We start from the raw sequence: 12,028 nt of genomic DNA, 5'->3' as shown, positions 1-12,028 counted from the left end.
CTCCGGTTTAAAGGTAAAGAAAAAAGGAGCAAATTGACACCACCTCACACATTGTCACCCTTCACTGGCAACTTCCAGAGAAGTATTGGAAGCTAGGACTGATTTGGCAGAGCTGGAACAAAACAATAAATAGAAATAAGATTAAGATAGAAACTACAGGAAAGACGAATTGTCTTTAGATTTGTATAAGATTGCACACTAAAGTGAAAACTTATTTTTGTTGTGGGGGTCCCCTAAGGATAAGAGTCAGAATAGCATTGTTGATTGTGCTCATTACACTTGGCACCTTTCTGGTTGGATGGGGAGTACAATATCATGAAAGACATGGATCCATTAGTTCACTCATAGAAAATGCCCACATCACTAACAAAACACCAGCTGTGTTTCAGAGACTTTCACTTATCCCCAGAGCCAAAAGATCAGTTGAGCAACAAGAGGAGGAGTTAGAAATACTCGTTCCCAAAGATGAGGAGGTTACAATCAAGATGATTCACCCCCCCTATATGCAGTTCTTGTACCAAATGATGAGATGGGTTTAAGTGATCGGAATATTTAAGTGATGGGGATTTACAATTTAGGGGAATCTCCAAATACACTGGATCCATGTTTTAGTCTGTACCAGAAACACCCCCCGTTAAGACTATGGACAACCGACTGGTGACCTGAGCACAATTATTGAAAAGTTATTACAGTAGAAACAGGGTACTAACCCACGAGGACAACTGTATGTACAAACTCTATGAACAAAACCACCCCAACAGATTGTGGCGACAGTGCACAGATCCATCCAGTCACAAAAGTTACTATTGCTCTAAGTAATAGTGAGATTTAAAATATTGGAGAATATATGGGGACGTCCTTTTATAGTGTGTGAAATATGTGGTGCTTGAAACATGTAAGTATTTCAATTTATAGAAGAAAATGGTTTCCTGAAAGAGTTATTTGGAGTAGACGTGTTACGGTGGGAGAAAAACAATGTTTAGAGATATAGTACATTTATTAGTAGACATTAATTGTGTTTAGATGGCATTTAACAATTAAAACAGATAGTATGATTAGAAGATAGAGTGGAGAAGGTTGGATTTACTTTACCTCAGTGTGTTAGAATTTCTATAGGTAATACGTCCCGAGACCTGGACTCTCTCTCTCTGCCTGTCAGACTGCTACGACCCCTATCAGACAAAATACCTCACTATAGGAGACTCCTCCTCCTTCTCCATCGAACAGACAGAGAACCAGAGCTGAACCAACAACGACAAGACTGCATCCAGAACCATCTCCACCCGAGGCATCCAGAACCAGAACAGCATGCTGACATAAAGAGGCATACTCTCATCAGTCCCTAACCCAGGACATGAAGTTCCAAGCTGAGCCACGAGATATGGCACAAGAGCAGAGTGTGGGACATGAAAGCAGAATACGCCCTCCATACAACAGCGAAGAGACTGTAAAGAAGGAGATGAAATGCAAAGCAGTTGGGCCACTGAAAAGAGTACCAGCGGAAGGATTTAAGAGCTGATGGACTGAGGAGAAGACGGAACCAGAGGAGTTGGCATGGTCTAACAGAATGTGAGGGGGTCGTGGCTTGAGACAACAAGAGGAGGAGAAAAAGGAAAACGGGAGTGAGTGAGTTTATACATAAACACACTTATTCACAAACAAACTTGAATTGATTTGATAAATGCGAAAAGACAAAAAGATTTATTAGCCATGAATTAATGAATTGGTAAATTAAAATAGTAATAAAGAGGAAACTGTTAAAGTAAAATGAGGAATTAATCCTAAAACACACTGAGGGTACTGTGAGATAAAGGGGTAGACATGATGGAAATATTCACCACACTTTACACTTTAAGCAGTGAGTGTTTTGGGACTTAGGAGTACAGAGTAGAACATATTTTTCAATCTTTCCATCATGGAAACGAATTATTCCCTAAGACATTTTATTCATGGGTGAATTTGGTAAAAATCTAATGTGTTACAATATTGATCTACAGCTAAAGGGATAGTTTTAGTGACCACTCTATAAGAACAGACAAATCTGTGTTTGTTGGACGATGTTAAAGGGAGAGCTAATACCAAGCCAAATATAGTATCCCAATCTAAAGTATTGTTTTCGCCATTGTAGCATAGTTATTACCATAGGATAACTGTTAAGGTGGAAATAACATTTGTTTGTCCAAGATGTAGAGTTTTAAAGGACACTGGGCAAAGAGCGATTGCAAATTTAATTTTGGAAAAAGCAATATAATTGGGAGTAATACATGCGGGACCTTGGATCACTCATTGCAATGATGCATATTTTTGACAACCCATATCGTTTAGGGAGAAGGGGTCACTCAACCCACCCAGCAGTTGTTTTAAATCTTACTTGTAGCTTCACAGGGAGCGCACGGCACCAAATTATGAGTTTAAAAGACAAGCGCCACCACCTCCTGATGGTCATCCATTTAATCAGAGATGACCTGAAATTTAGAGATGTTATTTAAAGTAGAAACATATCCGCCATAAGTGAAAATTCCTAAATTGAACTACAAACCATGGATGAAATAACTACTGTTTTTAAAATCCTTGATAAAGGAGGGAGTAACTGTTACATGCTCGAACACCCAAGGTTCCACACACTGTTAAAGGGGTTAGCATAGTTCTTTAAGTAGACTAGAATTGAAGATAAATTAGTGTAATGAGTTATTGATATTCCACCGGTTTTCACACCATTTAAGGAACTTTATCACAGCATTAGAACAGACCACCCAAAGGTACTGAAGTAGGAACCATAAGTGATGAAATTCTCTAATTGTTGTAACTGACCAAAATCTTCTCCCAGAAATGACTGTCTGAAATGCCGTATCCCAGAGTAGATGTTTGATGGTATCATGGAACTAAAACCTTGTACGCAGTCTTGCCACAGGATTGGACTGGGACCTGTGCACTTGTACAGCCAGTGATGTTTTATATGCAGTACCAATGACAGTGGGGCAGTTAATCAACATGGCGAAACACCCCAAAACCAGTAGGGCTAAGAGACCAGTCAAAGGAGGGAGTTTAGGCTCCACAGTGTACAAGGATAGCATAGGGGTGCCCAGGGGAGTGCTAGATGTTGTAGTTGCATTCCATGTACCCGCACCCTAACTTACCGATTGATTACCACGGCCTTTTCTAGAGAACATATTACTTTCATACTTTAAAAAGTATGAAAGGGGGGAGGGTACATTTCTCATAAGGGAACAGTTTCAATTGCTAGCAGAACAAGACGACCCAACCCATATACAGATATTGATGAAAATGATGACAGTGTGTAAATGATGTTAAATGATATGGATGATAAATGATGAGATTGTTCAAAGAATGTCCAAATGTGAAATTTCAAATGATGAAATCATTAGAATAAAGAACCAGCTACAAAGTGGTATTACTTTGCACTATTCTAAAATAGTTTCTAACTTTTATGTTTTATACTGTTATTATTGATGCGATTCTCAAATGGTATGTTTCTTTAAACTTTGTAAAACAAGTGTCTTAACACTGAAAGTGGTATAGGAACGATTTCTGTGAAAGGAGGGAGTAAGAAATGTTCTAATACCACAAGTTGCTGCTATTTTAAAAAGTGATATTGAATGATTAAAACTAGAAGTTATGCAGAAGGGAAAACTTTTATGTTTGAAGACCAGCCAAAGTACTTTTTGTATTTGTTGTATTTTTGATGATGGTTATTTAAACCATTACATTCTGATTGTATGTTTTTAATATGAGTTATGTACTATGCAAAGTTCAGATGAAGAACTCATTAATTTTAGTATTGTGTTCACACCTTAAAAGGTGTGAAAGGAGGGATTGTTAGAAATTAAAATCAATGTTTAATAGCATAATTCAGTCTAAAACATATCGTCAGTTTAAAAGCTGTTTTATTGTGGAAAAACCCAGAAGTTCTAAGGAAATCTCAATGCCAAGCTTTTATTCTGAAAATCCTTCATATCCGGTTAGCAGTTAGCATGTGGCTAATAATAATACGTTTTCTGAATGTAAAGTGAAAATGACTTGGAGTGTTACACACCAAAACGTACAGACTTTAACACTACATCGATAGACGTTGAGATATTATTACTGCTGAGTATTAAATGAAGGTACAGTTGATCGTAGAGTGTTTACACATACGTGAGTAAGCTATGACGTCAGAGGGAGTTACCATAAATGAGAACTGTGCCGTAGAGGTGTTTCTAGGACTTCTAAACTAACTATTACAGCTGTTTATAAGGCATTAAATAGAAAGTCATCACAGAGATAAGGAGGAGAAAAGGCTTAAGGAAGTAGGCAGGGAATACAGAATGTCGAAATCATCTGTTCTCACGCGATATCGAACATTGAAATATGAGAAGGGCGGTCCCACTATCTGCACAGCGGGAGGGAACGAGAAGAGGATAAAGAAGATCGGAAAGTACAGCCCGGCCTCTTTTTCTACGCTGCAGCCCCCTGGAGACATCACCGGCTTTGTCTCTTCCTTACCCTTTGTTTGTTTCACTACCACGCTGCTTAAATTAAAGTAACCAATTTGAACCCTTTCAGAGACTCATTTGTCTCTTAATCTTTAAACTTCTTCCTGGACGCGAGAGAATCAGCACACATCAATAGTTTTATTAGCTTAATTTAACACAAAGTCCAACATGTAGAGTGTGAGGACGATTTCACTGGTAGATCATTAACTATTGCTGATGATGACAAGGAGCAAGAGTTCAACGTTGTTAATGTACTCTACTGGGTTTCATTAAACAGTTTAGATTATCAGATACCAACAAAACAGAATCCTCTTCAGGTCAGGTTACAGTAGAAACAGACTCTTACTTTGTGTCTGAGGGTCCAGGTTCATTTCTGAAGGTTGGAGGGTCCCCCATAGACCGGTCACTCTTCAGAGACAGACAGCTGGGGACTGAAGATTTGTCCTCTTCATCATCTTTTAAATCACTCATCTTCTCCAGTCTGAGAGATACACCAGTAACACTGGAGACACACACACACACACACACACACACACACGTTTCAATCTAAACCATCTTAATAATAAACTTGGTTCAAATACATGAAATCAGTCAGACAGGTTCAGACAGGCCGCTCGCCATTTTGACTGCGTCACATGTTATGAAACTCTGATGAATCAGAAAACAGGAAATGATAAAAGTTCACAACACTTGCAGAAGTCTCATTGGACTCTAGGATGCAGATTTTTAACCAAGAAGTTATTTTCTGACATCCAGTATAACAGAGTAAATAATGAATGTGTTAGAAAGCAGATCCTGGAGTGAACACTCACGCTGTTGTCCTCCTCGTGTCGAGCTGTAAAATGGCATCTGGCAGTCTGACAAGTCTGACTTCATACTTTCACTTTCAACTTCCCTCCCCCTCTGCAGCTCCTCCCTCTGATAGGAATCATGCTCAAGTTCCAACATAATAGAAACAAAAACATTGAAGACTTCAAAGCTTCTAGATTGGAGGTTCAAAACCCCCATTAAACACATACACACACACATGTAACCGGTGTGTCGTTAAGCGGTGTCTGCGTTGTAACCTTTATATATACAGTCTATGGTTGTAACAGCGACGTGCAGTCAGTGGAGGCAGGGGAGGCAGAGCCTCATACTCATACTCCAATGTAACGGAAAAACAATTAAAGAAAAACTAAATAATAATAATAATAAAATGTCTCCACTGATCTTGTGTAAATGTGATTTCTGTATGATTCTAATCGCTTTTTACAGTCAAAATCAGCAAATTTGCGGAGCTCCGCTACGGGAGCGATGAGAAGTGAGGCAGGCACGAGCACTGCCTCACGTAAGCCCACAGTAACTTGCTGGAGCGCGGGCACTAATTTAATTTACTGTGGGGTGAGGTGAGGCACAGATGAGCTCTGCCTCAATTCAGAATGCGTGACCCCACAGAAACTGGCTGGAAAGCGGGCCCTAAGCGCATGCCTGTTCCCATCTCACTGTAGGTCACCAATGTAATGTTTGTAGATCCCTTTATTACACTTATCCTCGCCATCCATAGTCTCTAAATAACTTATTTCACGTATATATGATATTTAGGCTCGCTGGTCTCATCGTACAACGGCAATGAAAAAAGCACCAGGAGAGGCAGCCATAACCTCTGTCGCACTGAAGGGGGCGCACGTGAGCCCACAGGTTCTTGTTGCTACTGTTATTCTACCGCAAACAACAAACTAGACTTTTGAAACTACAGGAAGATAAGGACGACTTTTACAAAACAGTAATAGAGATTGTTGTCCAGAAGGATAGCATGGACTTCATCTTCAAGTCAAGGTAAGACCACAACTGTAATGAAAATGGGATCTTACTTAGAAAGAACAATCCAATATTTAGATTTTGGGTATCCTTTTGTTGATCGGTCTGTTTAAAATGAATCATAGCATCAGACTAAAAAAGCTTTTGAAAATAACAGAATATTTCGATTAAGGTAAAAATAGGCTATAATATTTGTAAATCTGACTCTGAAAGAGTCAGTGCCTCACCAGCCATGAACCTCACCGCACGTCACTGGGTTGTAACGTGTTGATGATGGATGAGACCCGAGCCAGCACACAGTTGAGGCGATCTCCGTTTATTCAATGATAATCTGACAATATACAACAAATCAGTCGTCATTCAATTGTTTTTCTCCTCACACCAACTCTTCTCACATGGAACATTCGCAAAAAGGGAAGAGGAAACGTGAGGGACACAGTATGAATGGGGAAGTCCCCACAAAAATAATCTTCTGAGTACAGTGACTACATTTCAGAGGTTCCGCCCACTGATCTCAGACCTAGTCAGATATTAAACGTTCAATAAATGAAGAACACAGAATTATTAAATATAAAACACAGAATTTGTGTGATTATACTAAATGATTTACAAATGAACACCGCTGCATATTTACACACACACACACACACACACACACACACACACACACACACACACACACACACACACACACACACACACACACACACACACACACACACACACACACACACACACACACATGTTCATCAACTTTAAGGTGCATACCGCCACCTACTGTACAAGAGTGTGTATCACCATGTCAGCCTATCACCACTTGTGGAAGTATACCACTGTGTTTACGTTATTTTAAATTCTTGTAATCAACCCTGTTTCACTCAAATACTTACAAATACTAAAAAGTGCCTTCCTGGTACCCTCTCCCCTTCTGTCCCTAGTTTCCGAAGCCTTTAAGATGATCTGTGGAGATGCATCAATCTGTTACACTTTAAGAGGAAAATAGGCTAATTTCACGAAAACCAAGCAATTGAAACTTAACAAAACTGATATTAAAAAGGTAAACAATAAGGCTCCTCTACTTCAATAAATGCAAGAGATGTAGCATTTTCTCAACAATGTTTAATTTACATTTTTTATCTTCCTCAGACGTCACTCATTGGGTGACAGCCCAACGATGATTTGGACTTTATTGATCCCCAAAACACAAGTCACAAGCCTTGGTATCTTTCTAACTTTAACAAACTTCAGTTTTTTTTCCCCCGTTTAAAAAAACCCTCCATTGTAACAACAACACGGTTATCTCTGTTTGCGTGATCTCATTGCTTTAGTGGAGAAGAGCTTCAAAATCTAAAATCTCAAACCTGTTAGAAATCCCATCCATTACACTCCTGTTTCTGAGGTTTAGGGAGTAGCAAAACCTTTAATAGCAAAACCATTTTTGACGCTAATAAACATTTAGGCCTATGTCTGGCTCTTGAGGGCTCTGAAGTGAAGTGTACTTCTTGTGCCAAATACAGCAATGAAAGTAAATCAAAGTTTATTTAATTAGCCCAATATCACACATTTTACTTTTGTCTCTGGGGGCTTTAAGGTGTATACCAGTGTTTCTCAAACTTTTTTTTTTCTTCATACCAAGGTCAGGACCACTTAACCAATAAAAAAACACTCGCGGACCACCTAACTCCATAAATATCCAAAAACACATCGTTTTTCTAGAACAGATTACAAATCGCCTGAAAATGGTACAAACAAGTGGCAACATGTGTGACGAAGGTGTTGCGCTGGGCTATATCATGCAATCGGAGCGAGCTTAAGTGAAACTTATCTTCCCCTGCTCCAAACGGTCCAAACAAACTAGGAATAGCATCGTCCTTCAGTTTCAAATGCTGTGCATATCCGGCCTCCATTGCGGAGACATTCCCGCGAGAGTGCGGAAAACTTAAAGGGGACCTATCATGCAAAATGCACTTTGTGATGTCTTTTATACATAAATATGTGTCCCCGGTGCGTCGGGGAACTCATGCAGCGTCAGAAAATAAAACCCTCTCTCTTTTCCTCCGTACCCAAATCTTTTAAAAACGGGTGTACAACGAGCGGATACAGTTTTCCATCCTCTGTGACGTCGGCGGACCCACAGAGAGTTGCTATCAGAAACAATGCCTGACGTGTTTTGGACGTAATCTCGTCTTTGTTTACATTAGCAAGCCTCGCTAACACTCAGAGCTAACCTGTACTGGAGAGTACATGTGTTTAAAAAGCAGGAAATAAAAAAAGGAACTCACCTTGTGATAAACCTGCAAGAGAAAAAGCATTTGAGCTCCATACTGTTTCAGAAATAATCCTTGACGTGGTTTGGAACAGGATGGATCTGCGTTTCTCTAACAGGGCTGCAAAAGAGGGGTTTGAGCAGTATGAGGCATGGCTACAATGGGTGATCTGTTTGGTATTTTGAAAAAAAAACTTCACAGACATGTTTTATATAGGTATGGCCCTACAATATATGTTTTAAATATAGCATGATAGGTCCACTTTAAATGTAATTATTTATTTAAAATGTGAAATTGTACCAATATACTCACGGACCACTAGGGGGCGCTCACGGACCACCAGTGGCCCGCGGAACACACTTTGAGAAGCACTGCAGAACGTGAATATGCCGGAAATTCCAGGTGATGTGAGCTTTTAAAATATTTACTGAAGAGACAACAGTCACTGTGGTTCTCCTCGCACTGTGTACAACTTGACACAAAAAGTCAAAATAAAAGGGGAACGGTCAGAAGAAGTGAAATAAAATATGATAGCAACTCAAAGATATTGTTAAAGACACGTGCCCATCTTTCAGAGAAATTGAAAGTGCACTTGTTATAAATGTTATCGTATCCACAGAATACAAGGATACAAGCAAAACAACATTGTGTGAAACACGCACAGAAATTAATAAATATATTAACGTTAGTAAAAATCAGAGATGGCAAAAGTGCACACATCCTTTACTCAAGTAGAAGTACAGATACTCGTGTTTAAAAATACTCTGGTAATCAATCAATAAATCAATTTATATAGCCCAATATCTCAAATGTTAAATTTGTCTCAGTGGACTTCACAGTTTGTACAGAATATCAGTATGACAATACGACACCCTCTGTCCTTAGACCCTCACATCGTACAAGGAAACACTTCCAGAGAAAAACCCACAGTTTAAAGGGGAACATGGGAGAAACCTCAGGGAGAGCAACAGAGGAGGGATACCTCTCCCAGGACGGACAGAAGTGCAATAGATGCCGTGTGTAAATCGAAGAGATAATACATTTACAACATAGGTAGTCCAAATGTTTGGAAATGCATGTGTCTATAAGAAGAAGATGAATCCACGAGGATGTCAACAATCCTGTGGGAGCCATCAGGGAAGTAGTATGATGAGAGTCAGGCAGGACCGCAGAGACAGGTTCAGCCACGACTCGAAGTCCAGGACTCAGATCTAGGACTCAGGACTGGTAAAAGTAGAAGTACTGACTAAACTTCTTTACTCAAGTAAAAGTAAAGAAGTATGGGCTCTGAAATGTACTTAAGTAAAAAGTACCCATAACTAGCAGCTGTTTTAAAGAGTACCTGACCTCCCTTTATATTAATAGAACAATAATGTCATTGTGAGCTAATGAATGTTTCCATGCTGAACAACGGCAACATGACAACGTTTTCATTGGTCCCTCTTCTTTAGAGAAGACCAGGAAATGATGGATACACGGATCGTGTTCAAATCAATAGGCACGCAATGACTCTAAATAATAATGATCACGCCACCAAACACACATTCAAACTAAAGGAACCAGCCTGTTTGGGAAATGAGAGAAGTAGAAAGTACAGGTATTTGTGTTCAACATGTAAGAAGTAGAAAGTACAGGTATTTGGGTTCAACATGTAAGAAGTAGAAAGTACAGGTATTTGGGTTCAACATGTAAGAAGTAGAAAGTACAGGTATTTGTGTTCAACATGTAAGAAGTAGAAAGTACAGGTATTTGTGTTCAAAATGTAAGAAGTAGAAAGTACAGGTATTTGTGTTCAACATGTGAGAAGTAGAAAGTACAGGTATTTGGGTTCAACATGTAAGAAGTCAAAGTAAAAAGTCGTCAGAAAAATAAGTAGTGGAGTAAAGTACTGATACCAGAAAAATGTACTTAAGTAGAGTAACAAAGTATTTGTACTCCACTACTTCCCACCTCTGGTAGAAATGTATGTAGAAGTCTCAGTCAGCAATGATTAAGTTCAATGATTTATATATTCTATATTCTAAGTATATGGGACTAGGGAGTTATTTCAACCAAATAACAAAATAACTTTCAAAATAATTGAGCATTTGGTCTTTTGGGCCAAGGTATGTTATATTGTGTTTCTTTTTGTTTTCTCAATGTAGGTGAGCTTGTCCTAACCATTCATTTGTGTAGGTGTATCGGTGGCTTTTGTTTATTTACTTTTTTCAAAAAAAAGACAAACACTGGTTTTAGTTTCAATTTATTTCAAGTGATGCTAAAATCAAAATTCATGTTTTAAAAAACACCACTCCATGTATATCCCAAACACACACAATATCTATAGTCACCCAAACTCTGTCAGATACAGTGAATCCCTTTGTTAAGTAGCCACTTGGTTAATAAATAGGACCCAAAACACCACCCCTCGATATGCATCAGATTCAGTGGGTTTTATAATGTGCCTCCTTCAATCCTGGTCCTTTGCATTAGAATCAAATACACCTAATGGACGGAACACAATGCACTTTGAAATGTGTTTAAAGAAAGAATGACAAGGTGTGAAAGCATCATACAAATGTGCCTTATGTAATTGCATACTCTTCAAAAATGGTTCCTAATGTTGCATCACGTGTCAGGAAAGCTATATATAGACAGTACAGCCCTACCAAATAAAAAAGTCAAGGAATGCACGGTGAAATGTGACGGTGAGTGACCGAGTACAGAAACAATGAGTGTGCATACAGTGGAGGAAGGCGTGTGGAAGACATCTTATTTCTGCTGGAGGGACAGTATTACACACCACAACATGTAATTCAGGTAAGGAGGCAGGTGTTTGTGGAGAGGTAGACAAAGAAAACAAGCACCTCGTTCCTTCAAAGCAGCTCTTATCCTTCGCTCATTCATAGAAAAATGGCTTTCTGGTCGTTTCTCCCCAACGCTTTGCTGCCTGCTGCAGATTGGTTTTTGGTTGAAACCCTGAGAACACTTCTGTTATCTGATAGCGCTGTGCTACTATCATTGCTGTTGTTCCTCTAAACCTGAAATATTATCCACATTTCTTCTCCACATCTGTCTGATTCGCGCCTCAAAAAGCCTGATAGTCGTCACGCTGAAACCTGGACGGAGCCTCAGCAGCGAGAGTGGAAAGAAAGTGCTTTCCTACAGTTCTTCCAGCACAGTTTTTATAGTATGTTGGTCCTGGGTTTTCCCCTCAGCCTCCTTAAGTTTAGGCTCAGCAAGAGTTGGTCTAAGCAGACGAACTTCATGAGGAGATACTCTAAAAACCTCTATACTACAGTCAGGGCTGCACAATGAAGACTCAAGACGTCTCAAGAGCTTTAAGACTTGAACAGTTCTTGAACAAAGTCGGCACAACTTTTGGACTCCATCAGTGGATGCAGTTTGCTCAGGAAGTCAAGTTACTTGGAACTTGTAATCAATGTTAAGGTCACTCAATCTAGTATTATTAATAATGAGGATTAGGGC

At 39.3% G+C, this 12,028-nt stretch overlaps 1 protein-coding gene across 1 annotated transcript in view; it reads right to left on the bottom strand.

Moving 5' to 3' along the window:
* The window catches only part of LOC117484233 (protein NLRC3-like), a gene marked incomplete at its 3' end in the record, with an annotated part of 61,531 nt that extends 56,543 nt beyond the window's left edge, over nucleotides 1-4,988 (bottom strand). Inside the window, 1 exon segment of the mRNA XM_034132697.1 lies at nucleotides 4,797-4,988. Within this exon segment, the coding sequence (XP_033988588.1) occupies nucleotides 4,797-4,964 (168 nt within the window).
* Nucleotides 4,989-12,028: the final 7,040 nt, after the last annotated feature.

This window comes from Trematomus bernacchii, unplaced genomic scaffold (genome assembly GCF_902827165.1).
Source record: "Trematomus bernacchii unplaced genomic scaffold, fTreBer1.1, whole genome shotgun sequence".
Classification (NCBI taxonomy): domain Eukaryota; kingdom Metazoa; phylum Chordata; class Actinopteri; order Perciformes; family Nototheniidae; genus Trematomus; species Trematomus bernacchii.
This window is presented reverse-complemented; position numbering and strand designations above follow the sequence as displayed.